This window comes from Rana temporaria, chromosome 5 (assembly GCF_905171775.1).
Source record: "Rana temporaria chromosome 5, aRanTem1.1, whole genome shotgun sequence".
Taxonomy (NCBI): Eukaryota; Metazoa; Chordata; class Amphibia; order Anura; family Ranidae; genus Rana; species Rana temporaria.
The window spans coordinates 281229421-281255064 of NC_053493.1; the positions used below are offsets into that span (position 1 = coordinate 281229421).

The 25644-nt window shown below is 43.4% G+C and overlaps 1 protein-coding gene across 1 annotated transcript in view; it reads left to right on the forward strand.

Moving 5' to 3' along the window:
* RTTN (rotatin) overlaps positions 1–25644 on the forward strand; it is a 329764-nt gene that overhangs the window by 273386 nt on the left and 30734 nt on the right. The window contains exons 40-42 of the mRNA XM_040353902.1: positions 10031–10168; positions 19864–20057; positions 23225–23330. Of these exons, the coding sequence (XP_040209836.1) occupies positions 10031–10168; positions 19864–20057; positions 23225–23330 (438 nt within the window). The remainder of the gene's footprint in view (positions 1–10030; positions 10169–19863; positions 20058–23224; positions 23331–25644) is intronic.

Sequence of the window (25644 nt, forward strand, 5' to 3'; positions counted from 1 at the left end):
CCTGCGAAGGGATCTCAAAGGTTAAAATTCAAATGTAAAATATTAAGTGATTGTTTAGATGAATAAACATTCAAACAAGTGCCAAAAAGTTATAAAAAATAAATTGCTGTGTGTGTGTGTGTGTATATATATATATATAATACACACTTCTAGTACGATAAAGTATTTATGAAGTGTGATACTGTGGAAAAAAATGTATATGTGGTCAAAAACATCAAATACACCTAGAGTGGTTTGTGGCCAAAACCTACTACAAGGCAAGATGGTAAAATCCATGGAAGCATTCACTGTCATATTCGATCCCACTAGTTGTAATCATAGTACCGTATATAGATTATTTAATGAACATGTACAGTAGCAGTGGATGAGGCTTCAGCTGCCCTAGCCTGAACACCGGTATTCTATCCGTGGGATATTACGGCGGTAGTAGCACCTACATGACTGTTGGAGCTTTTTGCCCGCACCCAAATGCCGTGGTCTTATGTGCTGGGGCTAAACACTAAACTATGAGAGTGTAATCTACTGCAGCTGGATGGTGCACTGAGCTGTGCAAACATTCAGGACAGTATGCACCTAGGGGCAATAGGCCAGAATACAAGAAATCTGTGTTCTGGGCATTCATCCATGGCCATGTACTACCACTTGGTGGTACAGTTGTGGCAGGTTTTAGCCTTCTTATAGAGTTTAACAGGCTTCTGACAGCTGGGCTAGACTGTGCATGTGTGCACTCCACCTGCACCTAAATGCCGGCATCTCACGCATTGTGGCTATGCATCTAGTGTGCAATAAGGCCTGTCAAGCTGGAATTTTATTTGGTGCAGAAAAGCTGAGGTTGATGAAGTTAACCATAACAACTATTCCAGTTATCAGACAAAAGGTATTGCATTAAGAAACGGGTATAAATACCTTTAAGGTATTTAAAAAAAAAAACATCTCAAAATACCCTAGTCCAATGGCCCCGATCCTAGGCACACCGGCATTTCAGCCAGGTTTGAAAGACCCCAGATTTAGAGCAATACGTTAAACGGGGATTAGTAGAATTGTTAATTTCTCTAAAAGTAATCATTTAATGAGTAAAAACGAGATAGATCGAGATATAGCAGTAGAACTAGATTTTCTAAGAAAGATGCAACTAGAGGCATTTATCAGAAGTAAATCAAGTATATATGCGGGAGTCAGACCACTAACAGGGTTTGAGGAGATATGTTTGAAGGGGGAATAATTAAAACACTCACTATCATACTTCCATGCTAAACTAACTGAAATGGAAGCCCCACAGGAACTTACTTTTCTGCGGGAATGGGAGAGAGACCTGGATGTAACATTCTCGCAGACACAGATAAATAGGATTTTGACATATAATCAAAAGGCATCAGTAGCGAGTAGATACCAAGAAGGGGGATACAAAATACTCACCAGATGGTACAGAACACCAATGAAATTACATTGGATATACCCCCAAGTATCGGAACTTTGCTGGAGATGTAAGGAGGCACATTTTCTGGGAATGTGAGAAAATGAAAGCGTTTTGGAGAACAGTAGCTGAAACTATTGAATTAATAATAGGAATGCGGTTAGGAGAAAACCTGGCTGCATTTCTATTGTTTGACATTCCTATTTCAGCAGAAAAATATAAAAAATCTCTGCTGAGGCATTTGCTGGTGGCAGCGAGAGCGTGTATCCCTGTCCTATGGAAAAGTGAAAGCCCTCCATCAAGCGCTCAATAATTTATGAGGATTGCAGAAATCCAACAAATGGAGTATCTTACTTTGGCAATGAAGGACCAAGACAGTAGGTACCGGAAGACATGGGCTCCCTACATGACATATAGAGAAGAGACGAGAGTTGTTGAGTGAAGGAAAGTAGCGGTAGACGGCGGGGGGAGGGAGATCGGGGGCATGGTTGGAGGAGGGGGGTTTCCTTTTTTTTTGGGTGGGAAAAAACGGAAAGAAGAGTTTGAAATAAGTTGAAAGGTAATAGAATGTATATAATCAACAGGATATGTGGAATTGTTAACATGTATGATTATATCTGAGGAGAAACTTAAGAAATAAAGAATTTATAAAAAAAAAAGAAAAAGAAACAGGTATAATATCATAAAAAATAAAAAAATAACTTCTCTATAAATTATGGCACAAAATATGAATAATTATTAAATAACAGATCTTTTTTGGAAAACAAAATCTGCATATACGTTCCTTATATATTAAGCGCTGCATAAACTTCTGGCGCTATATAATTCCTGTATAATAATAATAATACTATGCTTGCAATGTAGTGATGCTAAAGGTCGAGCTTTCATCCTTAGCTGGAACTGCTTGCTTTGGGGACCTTTGAAAATCAACAAATATCTTATTTTAAGATAAGCACTTATTTTTTATACGTGTGTGTTGGCTTGTCTACTTCCTGGAGGGTTTCACACCTTCACCCCATAGATTAAATCGTTTTCTGAATTTACACTGCTCCCAGCTGAACAGTTACTTAGGTTTTTACCAAGTTGAATAAATATAAAAGCATTTATTTTTTCTTTTCCACTGCTGGTGTATCTCATTATGTGTGTATGTATGTATGTGTGTATATATATATATATATATATATATATATATATATATATATATATATATATATATATAATTACAGTTTCAACGCCAAAACCTAGCACCACTCTGGTTTTAATTTAACGCTTATTTACACTTTTGCAGTCAAGTTTGAGAAAACTCCACTATGTTATACTGTATGTTTTCATTCACACAGCATACCTTTTTATATATATATATATATATAAATTACTTGCCTTTTAAATGTTTTGAATGAGAAGGCGTAATTGCTGATTCTAATGTCGAGTACACACGATCGGAATTTACGACAACAAAACAGTGTTTTTTTTCCCGACGGAATGCTGGCTCAAACTTGTGTTGTATACACACGGTCACACAAATGTTGTCTGAAATTCCGAACGTCAAGAACGCGGCTCCACAGCTGGACTGTTTGATAATGGGAGCAATCTTTATTTATATAACAATAGAGCCTGGTTGCTTCACAAATCATCCAATCACGCACAGGAAACGGGAGGAGTTATACATGGGCGTGTCTGGGTAGTGTGTACGATTTCACACCCCCTGTCTTTGTAAGCCATCATCTTCAGCTATACAAATAAAGCCGCATGCCTGGTCTAGACATCATGGACGCTCTCCCTGACCATAACAATTCAAAGGCTGCCATTTTGAATCCTTTTGCGTTGTTCAGAAAATAACGCATACCCAGATTATACTACCATTCCTGAGGATGGGAGAGTATCTGCAGGAACATGCCACAGTCACCCTACGTGCTGATCAGACACACAGGTGCACAGAAGCGTACATCCCCCCCCCCAGATGACATATCCCCACCCTGCAAACACCTCTCTGCAACCTCAGGAAGCTTTTCACTACCAAAATGGGTCTCTACTGGCGTCGTTCTGCCCCAGTCTGCTCTTTAGAGCAGGCTGCAGGAGAACCGACACTGACAATACATATTAAATACATCTTAATAAAATTTCCACAACAATAAACGTTACCGCAGGGCCTAAATAATCAGTAGGACTTTCTTTTTATTCCAGAGGTCATATGCTTCCAGAAAATATATGGTTTGGGGGGGGGGGGGTCTCTGAACTCTGAAAGCTGCAAGGGAAAAATGAAAACCACCCAGATTCCAGATCTTTAGAGAATTTTTTTCTGTACGTTTGATTTTCACCATTTTGAAAAAAGGCGCATTTTAAAATTTACAAATACTTGTTATTTATTAACCCTACGCAGCATAAGCTTTTATCTGCTAATAATGGTTTTAGTGTTTTAAGAAGTGGAACTTCCGCTTAATCCGCTCCTCGCCCCCTTACATGCCACATTTGGCATGTCATTTTTTTGGGGGGAGTGGGGGCTTCAGGAGGAGTGGGACATCCTGTCCCACTTCCTCCTTCTGCCGAGGGGCCGCTAAGGCGATTGCCTGGGATACGTGACAGTTCCCAGGCGATCGCCTGTCCAATCGGATAGCGCAGCACCGCTCGCGCATGCGCAGTGAGTGTCCGGCCGTGAAACCGAAAGCTGTCACAGCCGGGTGCCCACAGTAACAATCAGGACGCCGGCCTGAGAGGGGGGGAGAGGAGCGGAGCTCCGGCCAGCGCGTCGCTGGAACGTGGAGCAGGTGATTGCATGTTTATAAAAAAAACAGCAGCTACACTTTTTGTAGCTGCTGACTTTTAATAAACATTAAAAATGCCTGGAACTCCCCTTTAAGGTTGATAAACATTTGCACAAATACTGCAGGACCTGAGAAATCAATAGCACCTTGTATTAATTCCAGAGGTCATATGCTTTTAGAAAATATATGGTTTGGTGGGTCTTTCACAAATTGTAAGGGAAAAATTAAAACCGTCCGATTTTTTAAGAACTTTGGATATTTACATTTTTTCACCATTTTTCAAAAAGGCACAATGTAAAAACTACAAATATTTGTTATTTATTAACTTAATACAGGTTAAGCTTTTATATTTAGTAGGAATTTTGTAAAATTTGCTGTGTATTTATCTGTTAATCATGAGATTTGATAAACATTTGCACAAATCTCGTGGGACCTTAAAAATCAGTTGTACCTTCTTTTTATTCTACTGGTCATGTGCTTTCAGAAAATATATAGTTTGGGGGGGTCTTTTACAAACTGTGAAAGCTATAAGTGAAAAAGAAAAAAAAGAAAAATTGCAAAAAATTTCTGGCCACAGGGCCTGGCAGCGAAAGGGTTAAAGCATGTTATACAGCACAGTGCTTGTGCTGTGAATTTGGCTCTTTGTATCACCTGAAATATCTAGCTGATCCTGCCTGGTTCTGCTCGTCCCCATTGTTCAATGCATGCTGCTGTTCTGTATAATGTAAGCTGTGTTTCTCCTCTGTGAACTACAGAACACATCATCCCTATGTTTTGAAAATAAAGGGAGAGGGAAGTGATCTGTGTCCTGACCCATTTTCTGTCCCGGAGTGACAACACTGCTGTCCTGTTGATACTGTATAGTGAGTAAGCGTTGTCACCCTAGAACAGAAATTGGAAGGTAAAAAAAAAGACAGAATAAATGAACTATTGCAGCCACTACATCTACGGACTGGTAAGCTGCAAAATATAACATTTTTGTTCTCGGGTTTACTTGCTTTAATCGCTTGCCGCCCGCCGCACGCAGATATACATCTGCAGCATGGCACGGGCAAGCAAATGGATGTCCCCTATAAGATCGCGGCATTGTGGATGCGCGTGTGCTCGCCCGCCGCAAGCTCTGTGACTCCGACCGCGGGTCTCGTGGACTCGATGTCCGCATGCATACCCATGATCGTGTCATGGTAAGGAAGAAGGGAGAAATGCTTATGCAACAGGACAAGTGTACACAGCTTCCTGTAATCGTAAGCGGTGATCACTGTCATGTCACACAAACCCATCCCCCCTACAGTTAGAGCACATCCCTAGGCACACTTAACCCCTTCAGCGCCACCTAGTAGTTAACCCTTTCACTGCCAGTGTCATTTTCACAGTAATCCGTGCATTTTTATAGTACTGATCGCTGTAAAAATGACATTGGTCCCAAAAATATGTCAAAAGTGTCTGATATGTCCGCCATAATTTTGCAGTCACGATAAAAATCGCTGATCACCGCCATTACTAGTAAAAAAATATTAATAAAAATGCTATAACTTTTGCGCAACCCGATCAAATGCTTATTGCAATTTTTTTTTTACCAAAAATATGTAGAAGAGTACGTATTGCCTTAAACTGAGGAAAAAAAGTGATATATATATATATATATATATATATATATATATATATACTAGCTGAATACCCGGCGTTGCCCGGTCTTCCTATCTTAAAGTGGTTCTCCACCCTAAAGTGGAGTCCCGCTGATCGGAACCCTCCCCCCCTCCGGTGTCACATTTGACACCTTTCAGGGGGGAGGGGGGTGCAGACACCTGTCTAAAGACAGGTATTTGCACCCACTTCCGGCCACACGCTACGGGCGAAAGACGGGCATTCCGTCACATCCCGTCTGTCGCCCGTTGTGTGCTGGGAACACTCGGCTCCCAGCACACAGCGTGTGAGCCAATCGGCGGGCGCAGCGCGACTCGCGCATGCGCCGTAGGGAACCGGGCAGTGAAGCCGCAGCGCTTCACTTCCTGGTTCCCTGAGCGTGGATGGAGGGGGGAGCAGCAGAGAGACGAGCGATCGCTCATGCTCTGCTGCGATCAGCGCTGGACTCCAGGAGAGGTAAGTGTCCTAATATTAAAAGTCAGCAGCTGCAGTATTTGTAGCTGCTGGCTTTTAATATTTTTTCCCCGTGGCACATCCGCTTTAACCTTTTGGGGAGGAAAATCATAGTAATATAAATATACCCATCTTTTATATAAGGGTGTAGGTAAGGGTTAATTTAACTGTCATATATTTTTATTTGGCATATAAGTAATATGTGTACCAGGTATTATTGAAATATCTCCAGGCATACAGAAGTTATGTGGGAACATACATTTCCCATTGATTTGCATGGGACTTTAAACAAAAACCCCGACCCTCACAAATGGGGGTAGTTAAGGGATAAATTAACTATCCTATAGTTTAAGTGGACATATAAGTAACATGTGACCAAGTGTTATCGAAATATCTACAGCCGTTTGGAAGTTATGAAGTAACATGTATTTCCCATAGAGTTGAATGGGACTTTAAAGGAAAACCCCGACCATGGCAAATGGGGGTGGGTAAGGGTTAAACCACCTATCCTATGTTTGTTGCTGACATATAAGTAACATGTGTGCCAAGTTTCATGTTAATATCTTTAGCCGTGGACGTGATGCTGGAACATGCATACATACACACACACGTTGAGTTTTATGAATGAATGAATGAATGACTTGTATAGCGCAACGCATGCGAACTGAATCGCCTCTGGGCGCTTTTTCCAGACACAGGGATCATCTACTTGGCTGGTGCGGTCATTTTTACCCCGTAGGATCATGACACACTAGGGACACACAGTCATACACACATATATACTGGGCCAATTTGGACGAGATCCAATTTACCTACCAGCATGTCTTTGGAGTGTGGGAGGAAACCGGAGTACCCGGAGGAAACCCACGCAGACACAGGGAGAACATGCAAACTCCAGGCAGATGGTGTCGTGGTTGGGATTCGAACCAGCGAACCTTTTGCTGCTAGGCGAAAGTGCTACTCACTGCACCACAACAGTATAGATAGATATATATTATATTTTTTTTTGGGGGGGGGGGATATTTATTAGAGCAAAAGGTAAAAAATATTGCATTTTTTTCGAAATTGTCGCTCTATTTGTTTTTATAGCGCACAAAATAAAAACTGCAGAGGTGATCAAATACCACCAAAAAAAGGACGTCAATTTTGTTTGGGAGCAACGTCGCACGACTGCGCAATTGTCAGTTAAAGCGTCGCAGTGGCGAATCGCAAAAAATGGCCCGGTCTTTGACCAACAAAATGGTCTGGGGATTAAGTGTCTAAGTTCTGCACATCATACAGTGATACCTCTGTTCACGAACGCTTCTGTTCATGAACGCTTTAACAACTCGGTTCGCAAATAGAAGAGTTCACAAAAACTAGCTTTGATACGTGAACTCCACTTTTGTTCATGATCTCGAACATGAGCCGCGGCCATCTTCCCTGTTCTGCCGTTCATATTGAGAAAAGCAGTGCAAGATGAGAGTCTTAGGCGAACCAGTCCACTTAGATAGGGGTTTCCACCCCCTGACTACCATGAGGGTGGTCTCACTTGATTGGGACTCATGGCAAAACAGTTAATATGAATTATACAACTTTATCATGTCCTCAGATGATCTTTTCCTGAATGTGCAGAGTGTTGTTTTGTGGCCCCTAGATTAGTCATTTAAATTGGGGTTTGGGATTGTTTCAAACAATGATTCAAGTGGAGCTATATTTTTATTTATTTTTGTACACCTGAAAGAGGTTAGCTTAATGTAAAAAACAGTGTAATGTATGTTTAAAATCCTTTTTTGTACATACATTTCATAATTTTAATGTTATATATAAACAAAAAAAAAGTTTAACCTGACATTGAACCCTAAGGGAAAATTTCCCTTGGTTCGCAAACCAATTCAGTTTGCGACCAGAGTTGTTTCACAAATTACGTTTGTGAACCAAGGTATTACTGTACTAGTATAAAACAAGCAGTTAAGACAGGAGTTGTATCTGCAAAATATACTTTTTGTGCATTTTATTCCTACACAAAGCTTAAAATTAACTGACACTGAATATGTAAGAACTCTGATGACTTATTAATGAGTGTTTAATTACCAGGAACAGCAAGATAATGTGTTATGTAATCTAGCTTCTGAATATAACTGCCATGTTGCCAAGGCTGAGGGTATTGGAAGTGAATGGTGGCATGATACGTTCTCACTGGTTTCTGAAGTGAGTTGGAAAGTTTCCAGTGATGTCACCTCCTATGAGAGACTTGACTGCAAAGGAACCTACAGGGGCTAGAGTGAGCTTTGTAGGTTTGGCTAAATAATGATATGGCAAGGAATGAACAGCAGGTGCAGCACTCAGAACAGGAGAACCACTGTTGGATCAGTAATTGAATCCACAGGTGGGTGCTTTGGCTCGGATGTCCTCCAACCAATGTAAATGCTTCAGTATCAAGTGAAAGAGTCGGCAACTCCAAATCCATATCAATTTATTTATTAGTTACATGACAAACGAGTATGAAAAGGGGCTAACGCATTTCGGCAGGTAGCCTTGATCACAGCACCTGCCGAAATGCATTAGCCCCTTTTTATACTCATGTAACCAATAAATAATTCATATGAATTTGTAGTTGCCGGCTCTTTCACTCGATTCTGAATGATATGGCAGACTATGGGATTGATTTGCTAAAGGCAAAGAATTGTGCAATTTTCGAGTACAGTTGAACATATATGTAACGGAACCCCCAAATGGAACAGGGGTTAAATGCGTTTAAGATATTCCATTCCGAACCCAAGACAGCTTATCGACACTCCACAATCCGGCGACACGACCCATACAGATTTCCCCCCCAGAAACGAGACACAGCTCTGTTCTCTGGTTCAACAGGAATAGACAATCTTTATTAAGAAGGCAGGCTCTTATATACACCAAAAAGAATACTTGCAGTAATCAAATGGACAATGACACACTCCACCCACAACATCATACAATGGGTACTAACGAGCCTCCAATACACATCTTTTAGTCAGACTTTCTGGCACCAGGTCTGACATAATTAACATGGGCTAATTAACTACAGCTTATAAGTCAGACATCTGACCTTTAGACTGTGCTAACTCACAATCCACATTTATCATCAGTAGAAATTCACACAATACATTGTCAATTAGCATAACACCAGGGAAAGGTCCTTAGTAGCCATCCTAGGTTCATTTACATCACAGTAGCAGACTAAATTACCACAGCAAGCTTAATAGTACACATCAGCCAACACACAATATATATATACAATATATGCAATATCTATACCGCATTAAATGTGACTAGCACAGACCATAGTGGAGTTCTCATTCACCCTGTGCCCCTATTGTGACTCCTGTTACAATATATTTCCCCAGAGCTTAGTGAATGTGGTGAAGCTTCACTTTGTAAAGAATACCCAATCAGGTGCAAGAGGAGGGAAAAAAACACATTATTGCTGGCACATGATTGGATAATGGGGTGGGGTTCTTCATTCTTCACTGTAAAACTATGATGATCATACATTTTGTCACAGATGTACTTCAAAGCCTCCTGATTTGTTTTCCTGAAAAACATCAGCTTTGCATTAGTGTTAATACTACATCTGCATGTGTATGCCTTGTTTGGACTTCATTATGTGTATGTATTCTTGGCTGCATTTATCCTATTCCCAGTAAAGGAAGCTATATCACTGTAGGTTTTCAGTCTCCTTCTACAACTTTAGCTGCAAATACTTTCAAGACACAAACCATTTTCTTATTTTTTTCAGATGCTGAGCTAAAGAATGCAATTTACCAAACACGGACAGACATATTTATGTTGTTAACCACCTTACTGAGGAAAAATGGTCCCGCTGTTATAATTCCTATCACAGAAGCTGTGGCAAAACACGGGAATGCATTCTTCGGTGAGACTTGTTATTTTCTACACTGGTCATATCAGTGTTCATTTTATTAGATTTGAAAAAAACATTTTGTATTTGCACTTATGCCTGAACTATATTTGTTGGTATTAACCTCCTTATAGAAGTGTGTATGGGCTAAACTAGCCTTTCTAAACCTTTTTAATTTGGAGGAACCCTTAAAATCGCTTTCTCTGGTCTCAGGGAACCCTGGACAATAATTGCTAGATCTACAGCTTATAGTACATGCCTTATAAATTAGTCATGATCCTTACATTGGTGATCAGTGGGAAAAATGCCCATTACATTGTTGGTCAGTGGGAAGTGTTCCTTACATTGTTGGTCAGTGGGAAGAGTGTTCTTTACAGTGGTGGTCAGTGGGAACAGTGGGCCAAATTCACAGCGGAGCTACGACGGGGTATTTCAGATACTCCGTCGTATCTCTGAGTATCTATGCGACTGATTCATAGAATCAGTTACGCATAGATAGCCCTAAGATCCGATAGGTGTAATTGTTTTACACTGTCGGATCTTAGGATGCAGTACCGCGGCCGCCGCTGGGGGGAGTTTGCGTCGTATTCCAGCATCGGGTATGCAAATTAGCAGTTACGGCGATCCACGATGGATTTTCGCGTTCGGTACTTAGTCGCTAGTATAGTTTCCCGTCGCAATTTTAGGCGTCGTTTGACCTGCCCTAACTTTAGACAGCACACGTATGTGCTGTTTAAAGTATCGCCGTCGTTCCCGCGTCGAAATTTAAACATTATTTCTCTTACCACCTTCCAGGACGGCACCCGAGAGATGATGGCTCCTCCTGCAGGAAACACAATCACATGACAGTTTAAAAGGCCCCGCCCTTCCCCTTGCTCCTCAGTATTGATTGTGTTTCTCCAACACAGCGACACGTTTGTTTTGTTTATGGAAACCTAGAGACCGGGGAGGGTCGAAGGTACCCCTGTGAGACAGGTTTAAGGGAGGCCGGGGAGGGCTGAACTTACCTGTAGACTTCGGTCCAAACTCACAGGTCGCCCTATGGAAGCACCAGTGCTCTGAGCTGCGGGGAGGTGAGCCATCACTGCGTGCTATCGAATCCACCACCATTCGAATCGCCGTTTTCCCGGGTCTCCAGACGTAAAAACGCCACGCTCCAGGCCTCATTCTGAGACAGGAACTGCATCACAGGAAGTGGGCGGTTCCGGACGGCGTAACCCGGAAGTTCCCAGTGGAGCGAGGAGACAGCGTGGGTGGTGGACGGGTCGGCTTGCGGTGACCAGTACAGGAGTACCGACAGCCAGGACCGAGTCACCCTCCTCATGGAAGAGGACGGAAAGACCGACACGACCGCTGGCAGATCCAGGTCGGGGGGCGGTAAGTACCAATCCCCCTGGAAAGGGAGGGGGGAAGTGGTGAGAGTTCCCAAACTTTTAGGGAACGACCGGAGCAGGATCTGGTCCCTTCTCGTCTACTTCCTCCCCTCCCCAGTACAGCCAGCAGTCTTGGGGGAAAAAAGACAATTTAAATGTATATTTCATGTCTTTCAGAAACCCCCAGCGGACCCCAGGAGGCCTCAGCTCAGTCTCCCTCCGCTACAGGGCATAGTTCCTCTAAAAAATGTGGGAATTGTAGAGAGAAGCTCCCCAAGTCCTACACAAAACCTTTCTGCTACAAATGTATTAATATACTGGCGGGAAAGGAGGCTGCTGCCATGATGAAGAGTTTTCTCTCATCCATGCAAACAGAAATGTTAGCAACAGTCAAAGCCTTTCGGGAGGCAGCCGGGCAGTCGGCACAGACTGAGACAGAGGAACTTACCCCTAAGGAAGGCACTTCCTCTCAGGAGACCCCCTTTTCTAAGGGCCCAAGTGTTTTCTTTACACCTTCACAAAATCCCCCTTTGGGGGAAGCAGATGGTGAAGAGAGTGAGGTAGCCAGTCTACCTAGGTCTAGGCACAGCTCAGGGGAGGTAGATGGAGACTCCATTAGTCAGTCTCAGGAGGACACACGTCCAAGAAAACACCTCTTTGCTGTAGAAGATCTAGAGAGTCTCCTCCAGGCTATCTACGCCACAGAGGAAATTCCTGAGACCCCTAAACCTACCTCAGCACAGGATAAAGTTTATAGGGGCCTGAGTGACGCTCAATCTAAAGCATTCCCCCTGCACAAATCCCTCAAGGAGTTAGTCCTTCAGGAGTGGAGAGACCCTGAAAGGAGAATAATCAAACAAAAAACCTGGAAAAGAAGGTTCCCCTTCTCCCAGGAAGATGAGGAAGTCTTTTTTAAGCTTCCTAGACTTGATGCGGCTTTGTCGCAAGTCACTAAATTGTCTGATCTATCCTTTGAGGATACAGGTAACATCAAGGATGTGATGGACCGTAGAGCAGAGTCTCTCCTTAGGAAAGCCTGGGAGGCCAATGCGGCAGCACTAAGCCCAGCCTTAGCAGCAGCATGTGTAGCTAGGAATACAGATGTTTGGGTAGAGACACTCACCGACCACCTCGCCCAGAATGCGGAGGCGGAGGAGGTAGTTGAGTCACTTACAGTGGTAAGGAAGGCGATTGCTTACCTAGCAGATGCAGCTACGGAATCTGCAAGGGCAGCAGCCAAGACAGCAACCCTCATTAACTCTACTAGGAGGGCAGTTTGGATCAAGGCCTGGGAAGGAGATGCTACATCCAAGGGAAAACTCTGTGGCATCCCCTTTCAAGGTTCCCTGTTGTTTGGGAAAGACCTGGATGATGTCCTGGCTAGGTCATCAGAAAAAGGTAAAAAATTCCCAGTTAAACCCAAAAAAAGAAGGTTTCAAGAAAACTTTTCGAGGCCCCCAGGGGCAGGGTAGACAAAAAGCCAAAAAGGAACCTTTTAGGCGTTGGAACTTTGGCAAAGGGAACAGGAAGAACAACCTCCTTTTCCCTCCTCCAAAACCCAGCGACAAACCGTCCAAGTGACGACGTAGTCAGAGTGGGGGGTCGACTATCTCAATTCCTTCCCCTATGGGAAAAAATTTCGAACAGTCATTACATCTGCCAAATAATTCAAAAAGGCTATCGCCTAGAATTTCTGGCTACACCCCCCACCATGATCACCATTACTCACCTTCCCAGGGATACCCTGAAAAGGTCTGCCCTCTTGGAGGGCATACAGGGCTTAGCCAAACAACTAGTGGTAGTACCAGTACCAAAAGCTCAGCAGTACCAGGGATTTTATTCCCATATTTTCGTAGTACGGAAACCCTCCGGGAAATACCGTCTAATAGTAAACTTGAGAAACCTGAACAAGTTTCTGGAATACAAAAAGTTTGCTATGGAAAGTATTTATTCGGTAAGAAAGAACCTCATGAAGGAGGCCTTCTTGGTGACCCTAGATCTCAAAGATGCCTATCTCCACGTGCCAATCCACGTGGATCACCAGGTATATCTGAGGTTTGCGGTCGTGGTGGAAGGAGAAACCTTCCACTGGCAGTTCAGAGCACTACCATTCGGGCTAACCTCCAGCCCAAGGATTTTTACAAAAGTCCTAGCAGAAGCGGTGGCATACCTGCACCTTCAGGGCATATCCCTTATACCTTATTTAGACGACTTGCTGATTTCAGGAAAATCAGCCGCCCAAGTCACGCTGGATGCCAACAAAGCAATGGCACTCCTAGAGAGCCTAGGGTGGATAATCAACATAGAAAAATCCTCCCTCAACCCAGAACAGGTCAAGACCTTCCTGGGATACGTAGTGGACACCAGGCAGCAGAGACTCTTCTTACCAGAAGAAAAAGTTTTAAAACTAGCCTCAGCAGTCGGGAACCTTATCAAAAACCCCAAACTCTCCAGACGGAATGTTCTGAGAGTTCTAGGCCTGATGTCAGCAAGCATCCCAGCGGTGGTTTGGGCTCAGCTTCATGCAAGGGCATTACACTTCTTCTTCCTGTCCTCATGGGACAAAAGGAAAGAGTCCTTAGATCAGGATATACTACTCACCCCCCAGGTTCTGTCCTCCCTGGAGTGGTGGACATCTCCCCAAAACCTGAGGGGAGGGCGATCGTGGGCTCAGTGGAACCCAGTGAAGGTTACCACGGATGCCAGTTCCTGGGGGTGGGGCGCCCACCTGGAGGGGAAAAAAGCGCAGGGGCAATGGGACAGCTCACTAGCTCGCAGGTCATCCAATTACAGAGAACTCAGAGCAGTGGGGGAAGCCTTAATAGCCTTCCAGGAAGACATCAGAGGCAGAGAAGTCCAAGTAAGCTCAGACAACTCTACAGTAGTAGCGTACCTAGGTCACCAGGGAGGGACCAGGTCCAGTCCCCTACTAGAACTTTCCAGGGAAATCCTAACCTGGGCAGAAGAAAGAGTACTCTCTATCTCAGCCATATACATAAAGGGGACGAGCAATATAGAAGCAGACTTCCTCAGCCGTCACAAGTTGAGGGAGGAGGAATGGGAACTGAACCCAGAGGTGTTTCAACACCTAGTCCAGTATTTCGGGGAACCGGAAATAGACTTGTTTGCCAACAGACTAAACAGGAAGGTAGAAAGGTATTTCTCGATTTCCTGGGAACTACAGTCGGAAGGTCTGGATGCGCTATCCCAGACCTGGCGCTTCGGGCTGGCCTATGCCTTCCCGCCGGTAGCGCTCATTCCGCGAGTTCTTCAGAAACTCAGCAGGTCTCCAGGCCAGATTCTTCTGATAGCACCATGGTGGCCAAAAAGAACTTGGTTCGCAAACCTAAGAGCCATGGCAATGGTGGAGCCTCTGAAGCTCCCGTACAGGGCAGATCTCCTCAGGCAGGGCCCAGTACTCCATCCAAAGCCGGAATTCTTCCAGCTAGCAGCCTGGTTAGTGAGCGCCAGATTCTAGAACGCAAAGGCTGCTCAGAGAGGGTCATAGATACCCTTCTCATGAGCAGAAAACCAGTAACTCAAAAGATTTACCAAAAGGTATGGAAGACCTTCTGTTCCTGGCGTAAGGAAAGACAGGTAGCTTCAACTTCTATCCCGGTTATCCTGGACTTCCTCCAGGATGGGGTAGATTTAGGATTAAAAGTTAGTACCCTTCGGGTCCAAATAACGGCTCTTTCAGTCTATCTGGATAAAAGATTGGCGAAAGAGGACCTTATAAAACGTTTTTTGTTAGCTAGAGAAAGAATTTCTCCAGTCCAAAAATATAATTGTCCGCCTTGGGACTTAACTAGGGTGTTAGAGGCGTTATCTATACACCCATTCGAACCTCTGAAAGAGGTTCCCCTTAAGTTTCTAACCTTAAAGTTGACTTTTTTGTTAGCCATTACTTCGGCCAGGAGGGTAGGGGATTTGCAGGCGCTATCCATGAAAGAGCCCTTCCTGAGGGTACAGCCAGATAGGATCACCCTCAGAGCAGACCCCCTGTACCTGCCGAAGGTGGCATCCCTATTTCATAGGACGCAAGACATAATATTGCCGTCCTTTTGTTCTGAACCAAAGAACGAAAAAGAAAAGAAATTTCATTTGTTAGACGTGAGAAGGTGTCTTCTCATTTATCTAGAGAGAACTAAAAGTTTTAGAAGATCTAACCACCTACTAGTTCTACACGCTGGGCCCAGGAAGGGACTGCAGGCATCAAAAGCCTCAGTCTCAAGATGGATTAGAGAAGCAATATCCAAAGCCTATGTATGTACTGGAGCAACAGCTCCCAAAAAGATCAAGGCTCACTCTACCAGAGCCATAGCAACTTCCTGGGCTGAGAAAGCAGGGGCCTCCTGGGAACAAATCCGCAGTGCGGCCACCTGGTCCAGCCATCATACATTCCTGAAGCACTACCGTGTGGAAATGTTGTCACAGCAAGACTTAGCCTTTGGTCGAAAGGTGCTACAAGCTGTGGTCCCACCCTGAAGGTAGGCCTGTGTTTATTACTCAATTATCCTCTCGGGTGCCGTCCTGGAAGGTGGTAAGAGAAAACCAACGTTAGACCTACCGGTAACGGTATATCTATGAACCTTCCAGGACGGCAGGCCTACTTCCCACCCTATGTGGAGGGAAAAAAGGTAAGTACCTATAAGGACTACGTCCCTTGTGAACCAGTTCAGGATTACTCTATTGCATACTGAGGAGCAAGGGGAAGGGCGGGGCCTTTTAAACTGTCATGTGATTGTGTTTCCTGCAGGAGGAGCCATCATCTCTCGGGTGCCGTCCTGGAAGGTTCATAGAAATACCGTTACCGGTAGGTCTAACGTTGGTTTTTGTCTTGCGTAAAACGTCCGGGAATACGAAAGTACGCTACGCACGTCGCACGTCGTCGCCGTTAGAAAAAATGACGTCTCTTCGCGCAAAGCACGGCGGGAATTTCGAAACGGAGCATGCGCAGTAGCGCACCTAATTTAAATGGCACACGTCCATTTGAATTACGCGGGCTTACGCCGGAGGCCGCCAGCGTAGGTTTTCATTGCAAGTGCTTTGTGAATCAGGCACTTGCGATGAAAACATGTGGCGGTGTAACGTATCTACGATACGTTACGCCGCCGCACTTCTGCGTGAATCTGGCCCAGTGTTCCTTACAGTACCTTGAAAAAGTATTCCTACCCCTTGTAATTTTCCACATTTTGTCATGTTACAACCAAAGACGAAAATTTATTTTATTGGCATTTTTTGTGATAGACAAACACAAAGTGGGACATAATTGTGAAGTGGAAGGCAAATGATAAATTTATTTAATTTTTTTTACAAATAAATATCTGAAAGTGTGGCGTGCATTGTATTCAGCCCACTTTACTCTGCCTTCAGAATTCACCTAATTTGTAAAGAGTCCCCCTGTGTGTAATTTAATCTCAGAAGGCCAAAGAACACACCAGACAGGTCAGGGATAAAGTTGTAGAGAAGTTTAAAGCAGGGTTAGGTTATAAAAATAAATATCCCAAGCTTTTAACATCTCACAGAGCACTGTTCAATCCATCAAGGGAAATTGAAATAGTATGGTACAACTGCAAACCTACCAAGACATGGTGACTCTGGAGGAGCTTCAGAGATCCACAGCTCAGGTGTAACAATCTGTCCATAGGACAACTATTATGTGTGCACTCCACAAATCTGGACTTTTTGGAAGAGTGGCAATAAGAAAACAATTGTTGAAAGAAAGTCATAAGAAGTCCCATTTGCAGTTTGTGAGGAGCCACGTGGGGGACACAGCAAATATGTGGAAGAAGGTGCTCTGGTTAGATGAGACCAAAATTAAAACCAACACTGCACCCTGAACACACCATCCCCACCTTTAAACATGGTGGTGGCAGCATCCTGTTGTGGGATTGCTTTTCTTCAGTAGGGACAGGAAAGCTGGTCAGAGTTAATGGGAAGATGGATGGAGCCAAATACAGGGCAATCTGTACAAAGAAACCTGTTGGAGTCTGCAAAAGACTTGAGACTGGGACAGAGGTTCACCTTCCAGCAGACCCACAACCCTAAACATACAGCCGGAGATACAATTAAATTGTTTCAATCAAAGCATATTCATGTGTTAGAATGGCCCAGTCAAAGTCCAGACCTAAATCCATTTGATGATTTTTGGCAAGACTTAAAAATTGCTGTTCAGACACTCTCCATCCAATATGACAGAGCTTCTTTTTTTTTTTTTTCAAAGAAGAATGGGCAAAAATGTCACTCTGTAGGCAAAGCTGGAAACATACCCAAAAAGACTTGCAGCTGTAATTGTAGCGAAAGGTGGTTCTACAATGTATCGATGGGTGCTGAATACAAATGCACACCACATTTTTCAGATATTTCTTTGTAAAAAAAAAATTAAAACCATTCATCATTTTCCTTCCACTTCACAATTATGTGCTGCTTTCTGTTGGTCCATCACAAAATATCCCAATAAAATACATTTACATTTTTGGTTGTAACATGACAAAATGTGGAACATTTCAAGGGGTATGAATACTTTTTCAAGGCACTACAATGTACATTGGTGGTCAGTGAGAACAGTGTTCCTTACATTGGAGGTCAGTGGAAAGGAATAAGGACTTTGTTTAACCACTTCCCGACGGCCGTACGACTATATACGGCCGCAGGGTGGTTCTACTTCTCTGGGGCGCCGTCTTTTTACGGCCGCCCCTTTCCTCGTTCCCCGCGCGCGCTCCCGAGCGCGCAGCGGGGAACTTCTGTGCTGGCCGTGTCCCTTGGACACAGCCAATCACAGATCGCGGTGAACGGCCAATCGAAGTGGCCGTTTGCTAGGCGATCTGTGCGGCCAATGAGAGATGATCTCATGTAAACATATGAGATCATTTCTCATTGCCGGCTCTCACAATGACAGCGTGCTGTCAGGGAGAGAGGAGACCGATCTGTGTCTCTTGTACATAGGGACACAGATCGGTCACCCCCCCCAGTCACCCCCTTCCCCCACAGTTAGAACACTATATAGGGTACACATTTAACCCCTTCCTCACCCCCTAGTGTTAACCCCTTCCCTGCCAGTCACATTTATACAGTAATTAGTGCATATTTATAGCACTGATTGCAGTATAAATGTGTATGGTGCCAAAAATGTGTCAAAAGTGTTTGATGTGTCCGCCATAATGTCGCAGTCGCAATAAAAATCGCAGATCGCCGCCATTACTAGTAAAAAAAAAATAATAAACAATAATAATTCTGTCCCTTATTTTGTAGGCGCTATAACTTTTGCGCAAACCAGTCACTTATTGTGATTTTTATTTATTTTTTACTAAAAATATGTAGAATACGTATCGGCCTAGACTGAGGATAAAAAATTTTTTAAAAAAAAAAATTGGGCTATTTATTATAGCAACAAGTAAAACAATTTTTTTTTTTTTCAAAATTGTCGCTTTATTTTTGTTTATAGCGCAAAAAATAAAAACCGCAGAGGTGATCAAATTCCACCAAAAGAAAGCTCTATTTGTGGGAAAAAAAGGACGTCAATTTTGTTTGGGAACCCCGTCGCACGACCGCGCAATTGTCGGTTAAAGCGACGCAGTGCCGAATCGCAAAAAGTCCTCTGGGCAGGAAGGGGGTTTAAGTGCCCAGTAAGGAAGTGGTTAAAGCCTGTGCTGCTGCTGCTGATGTAAGAAGAAAAATATTGGGGCACTCTCTAGGAGCCAAGGCAGCCACTCTCTAGGAGCCAAGGCAGCCACTCTCTAGGAGCCAAGGCAGCCACTTATTGACACAGACCTTGCCAGAAAGAAGTCTCCCGCGGCATGCGCGGGAGTGACAACATTGCGGCACCAGCCACTCACAGCGCTGGAGCCGCAATACCCAGGAGACAAGTCGAGGCAAAATGTCAGCTGCCTCGGCGTGGACCGGGAGGGACACCGACGCCTCGTTCTAAGTTAAGTATTTCATAATGAGCTAGTATGCGGTGCATACTAGCTCATTATGCCTTTTCCCTTACAGGTGTAAAAAAAAAATCTGGTTGTACTTCTCCTTTAAGTGAAAAAATGCATTTTGCAAAACATGCTTTGCTCCTTTAGTAAATTGACAATATTTTGGGGCAGGAAAACTGTGCGATGTGAATGTTCATTTATGTCTTTGACCAACTAAAGTGTATTGAATTAAAGAGCAATTAATTTTTTTAGAACTGTTGAAATGATTGGCTTTTTATTAGAAATGTGGAATGAAGAATGATGACAATATTTGCTGCTTGCAAAACAGGCAATCCTGTTTTTATCAGAATTAATTTGAGGCTCTTGTTTGATGATGTGTATTTTCCTAACTATTTGTTTGTTTTTTGTCTAGACTTGATGTCTGAGTGCGTGGCATTAGCTGGAAGCCACCCCGATCTTTATTCTACCAGCTTGCAGTTTCTGTCGGTTCTTCTTGCAGAAGAAGGAAATCATCGCCTGCATGAGTCACAGACAAGTACACCACTGCATTTACTTTTAGATGGAAATCTAAAAATAGGGAACAGCCTGTGCAAAATCATTTTACAGGTCAGTGTTTGTCGCTAGAAATGCTTTGAGTGCTGTTCATGCAGTGTGAAGGTGTATAAATGTAATTGATAAGTAGCTACCACTTGTAGTAATCATTGTGCTAAAATTGCCTCTTGTACAGTATAGTCCTGTGCCAGTGGACACTCGCCTGTAGCTGTTTTGAGGTCAGAGCCCATCCAGACATGCATGAGACCTGCACTCCATATATAACAGAGTGCAGAAACAGTTTAACACAGAATTGATGCCAGTAGATTATATGGTGTTGTCCCATGATAATAGTCCATTTAGTAGAAGAGCTACTGCAACAGGGGAGAGGGGGTTTGAAACTGAGAAATCTCACTCCTGTGATGGTGAAGGTGACCAGTAATAGCTGGGCCTCACTTGGCAACGTCCTAAGAATTTTCAGGCCAGGCTTCCTGAGGTAAGTAAATGGCCTACACCTACAATGGATATAAAAAAAAGTCTACACACCCCTGTTAAAATATCAGGTTTCTGTGATGTAAAGAAATGAGACAAAGATAAATAATTTCAGAACTTAACCACTTCCCGACCGCCGCATGTATATGTACGTCCACAGAATGGCACGTACAGGCAAATGGGCGTACATGCGGCGGTCGGGTTCCCTCGGGGAGCGATCCGGGACAACGGCGCGGCTATTCGTTTATAGCCGCTCCGTCGCGATCGCTCCCCGGAGCTGAAGAACGGGGAGAGCCGTATGTAAACACGGCTTCCCCGTGCTTCACTATGGCGCTGCATCGATCGTGTCATCCCCTTTATAGGGAGACTCGATCGATGACATCAGACCTACAGCCACACCCCCCTACAGTTGTAAACACACACTAGGTGTACACTAACTCCTGCAGCGCCACCTGTGGTTAACTCCCAAACTGCAACTGCCATTTTCACAATAAACAATGCAATTTAAATGCATTTTTTGCTGTGAAAATGACAATGGTCCCAAAAATGTGTCAAAATTGTCCGAAGTGTCCGCCATAATGTCGCAGTCACGAAAAAAATCGCTGATCGCCGCCATTAGTAGTAAAAAAAAATAAAAATGCAAAAAAACTATCCCCTATTTTGTAAACGCTATAAATTTTGCGCAAACCAACCGATAAACGATTATTGTGATTTTTTTTACCAAAAATAGGTAGAAGAATACGTATCGGCCTAAACTGAGGGGAAAAAATAAATTATATATGTTTTTGGGGGATATTTATTACAGCAAAAAGTAAAAAATATTGAATTTTTTTCAAAATTGTTGCTCTATTTTTGTTTATAGCGCAAAAAATAAAAATCAAATCAAATACCACCAAAAGAAAGCTCTATTTGTGGGGAAAAAAGGACGCCAATTTTGTTTGGGAGCCACGTCGCACAACCGCGCAATTGTCTGTTAAAGCGACGCAGTCCCGAACTGTAAAAACCCCTTGGGTCTTTAGGCAGCAATACAGTCCTCATCAAGTGGAGAAAATATGGCACAACCCTTTCACATTACCAAGGACTGAACATTTCTTCAAAATTGATGAAAAGATAAGAAGAAATTGACTTTAATGCAAAAACACATCCTATTGACTGCAATGCAAAATTGTGTCCTGTAGACTTCAATGCAGAATCACGTCCCATTGACTTCAGTGCAAAAACACCCCCTATTGACTGCAGTGCAAAATCACATCCCTTTGACTGCAATGCAAAAACGTGTCCCATTGACTTCAATGCAAAAACACCCCCTTTTGACTTCAACACATGTGGGCGTATACACAGTGGTAAATTACAGCCCACTTCCTCCCTCCTCTATGCCCAATAACCAGCTAAACACAATGGGGGTGGAATATTGCATGTAAATTAATGGAGGCTTCACCTCCCTCTTCTAAGACAAAGGTTGGAGGGGCAGTATACAGCCTATGATTGGCAGAAATCTGCCTACACCTTGTTATTTCCACAAATTAATAAAGATTTGGTTTCAAATATACACAGTATTTGTATGTCAGTTTAAAACCGTTTATTATTTAATTATTTTTACTCTGTATTTGAAATGCTGTTTTTTTTTTTTTTACTTTGAACATGTGACCAGAAGCAGAGGACTAGAAGCTCCTCCTGCCTATGTTTCCCTGCAGACAGGCTGGGAAAGAGCTGGGCCATGTGACAGCTGTATATCAAATTGGAAAAAGATTTATGTTGTTGTTTTTTTTTATTTACGATTATACGGATTTTACGGAAATAGAAGGGACAATATAAATGAAGTGTGTTTAGTATCACTTTAAGCCTTATACATTTAAATATACAGGGCTAGAATCAGAAAGAATTTACGCCGGCGTATCTTCTTTCTGTATTCAGAAAGCAAGATACGCCGAAATTAGGCTAACATCCGACTGGCGTAAGTCTCTTACGCCGTTGTATCTTAGGGTGCATATTTACGCTGGCCGCTAGGTGGCGCTGCCGTCGATTTCAGCGTAGAATATGCAAATGAGCTGGATACGCCGATTTAGAAACGTACATGCGCCCCGGCGGATTTTTTTACGTCGTTTGCGTAAGGCTTTTTCCGGCGTAACGTTACTCCTGCTATATGAGGCATAGCCAATGTTAAGTATGGACGTCGTTCCCGCGTCGAATTTTAAAATTTTTACGTCGTTTGCGAATAGGGCTTTGCGTAAATTACGTTCACGTCGAAAGCATTGACTATTTGCGACGTGATTAGGAGCATGCGCACTGGGATACGTTCACGGCCGGCGCATGCGCCGTTAGTGAGAAATGTTATTTACGTGGGGTCATGTTTTACTTACATAAAACACGCCCACCTCCTGACAATTTGAATTTGGCGCGCTTACGCCGGCAGATTTACGCTACGCCGCCGCAATTTACGGAGCAAGTGCTTTGTGAATAATGCACTTGTCCGTCTAAGTTGTGGAGGCGTAGCGTAAATAGGATACGCTACGCCCGCATAAGCTTACGTCCCCCTACCGGAATCTAGCCCATAAAGTTCATGCATCATGGCTCTCTCTAGTGTTTTGGCATCCCAGTACTTCTGATTATGATAATTTCCGAACATTTACAAAAAAATTACTTTTAGGTATGTTCTCTTACTCTTTATGCATTCCCATAAAGGTCCTAATGATGCACAACAGTAATGTTTAGTTGTCTCAATTAAATACTTAGCATTTTATTTGATACAGAGCTATGAAGAGAAATCCTTGGAGGACCCTCTCGGGCAAGTATGTGTGAATTCTTTAATCTCGCTGTTGGCTGTCAGCAGAAGTGCCCAGGTGTACAGTCTACAAGGTGAGCTTTTCATTTCTCTGTAATTACAATAAAAGCATAACATCCACCTTGTGCTCTTCATCTGTTTATCCCCTTGTCTGTATGATGAAAGATGAAATATTTGCCTTACAATTGCAAGAGGCAAGGAAGGAATTATGATGGATTTCTAAAAGATTCTTGAGAAATGCATGGCTTTTCTTAACCACTTAACGCCCGCCGCACGACTATTTACGTCCGCAAAAATGGCACGGACAGGCAGAAGGGTGTATATATACGTCCTTGCCTTCTAGCGGGTGGGGGGTACGATCGCGACCCCCCCCACCCCCCGCTGCGGGCGGATTCCCGCGGGGAGCGATCCGGGACGACTGCGCAGCTATTCGTTTATAGCCGCTCCGTCGCGATCGCTCCCCGGAGCTGAAGAACGGGGAGAGCCGTATGTAAACACGGCTTCCCCGTGCTTTACTGTGGCGGCTGCATCGATCGAGTGATCCCTTTTATAGGGAGACTCGATCGATGACGTCAGTCCTACAGCCACACCCCCCTACAGTTGTAAACACACACTAGGTGAACCCTAACTCCTACAGTGCCCCCTGTGGTTAACTCCCAAACTGCAACTGTCATTTTCACAATAAACAATGCAATTTAAATGCATTTTTTGCTGTGAAAATGACAATGGTCCCAAAAATGTGTCAAAATTGTCCGAAGTGTCCGCCATAATGTCGCAGTCACGAAAAAAATCGCTGATCGCCGCCAATAGTAGTAAAAAAAAAAATTAATAAAAATGCAAAAAAAATATCCCCTATTTTGTAAACGCTATAAATTTTGCGCAAACCAATCGATAAACACTTATTGCGATTTTTTTTTTACCAAAAATAGGTAGAAGAATACGTATTGGCCTAAACTGAGGAAAAAAAATGTTTTTATATATGTTTTTGGGGGATATTTATTATAGCAAAAAGTAAAAAATATTGATTTTTTTTCAAAATTGTCGCTCTGTTTGTTTATAGCGCAAAAAATAAAAACCGCAGAGGTGATCAAATACCACCAAAAGAAAGCTCTATTTGTGGGGAAAAAAGGACGCCAATTTTGTTTGGGAGCCACGTCGCACAACGGCGCAATTGTCTGTTAAAGCGACGCAGTGCCGAATTGTAAAAACGCCTTTGGGTATTTAGCAGCATATTGGTCCGGGGCTTAAGTGGTTAAAGCATTCAAATTGAAAAATAAATAATAATATTTTTTTATGACTTTCTAGCAGCAGAGGTGCTTAGGTCTCTCAGTAAAACCGTCTGATGATTTTGTTTCAGTTCCTGAACCTGTGAGCGTATCTAATATTCACATTTTTTTGCATGGACAATTTAAACTGAGTATGAGCAGAGGTTACCTTCAACTAGAATCAGAATGATCACCAGATTTGGAAATGTAGGTAGCTGAAGGTATAAGCAGGCCATGACATTTCCTGTATAGCTTGAGCTTGGCCTGGTGAGTATAAAGCCTCATACACACGATTGGACTTCCAACTGACTTTTCCGTGGATTTTGCTCCGAAGGGCGTTGTCCGTGAACTTGGTATGCGCACACACGGTAGGACTTTTTCAGCCAACAGACACGAACGTAGTGATGTAATGACGACTACGTGGTTTTTCTGCTCTTTACCACCACCCTTTGGGCAACTTCTGCTATTGTTGTCTGATCTTTAGCATGCGTGTTTGGACTTTAGTCTGATGGACTTGTGTACACACGATCGGATAAGCCGACGTAGGACATTTGTTGCCGGAAAGTTTATCCGTTCACACAGCAAACATTTGTCCGATGAAAAAGCGAAAATGTTTGTCCGATGGAGCGTACACACGGTCGGATTGTCTTCAAAAACAGGTCCATCGGAGGTTTGTTAGGTTAGGTTTCTGCTGCGGTCAGTCAAACTCCTGTGTGGAGGGAGCAGGGGGTGTTGCTTACCAGCACTGTGTGTGTGTCTATGGACACACACAGCCTGGCTTGGGAGCACACACAGGTGCCTCTTTAACACTTTGCTTGATAAAGGAAGCACCCAAAGGAGGGGGGGGATGGCACCGGCAGGGGCTGCCAGAAGAGAAGCTGAGAAGCGGTGAAGGTGAGAAGCAGGTAAGTATAACCTCTTTTACCTCATCCAATCAGAAAACCCATGTGGCTCCTATACAGAAAGATGGCCAATTGGCACAGAGCCCAGGAGACCACAATCGTTGTGCTGCTGACTTTTAATAAACACACATTCACCTGTCCCAGGATCCAGCAATGTGGTAATCAGAACCGTCGCTTCTCTTCCTTCTTTGCTGTGGGCACTTGGCTGTAATAGCTTACGG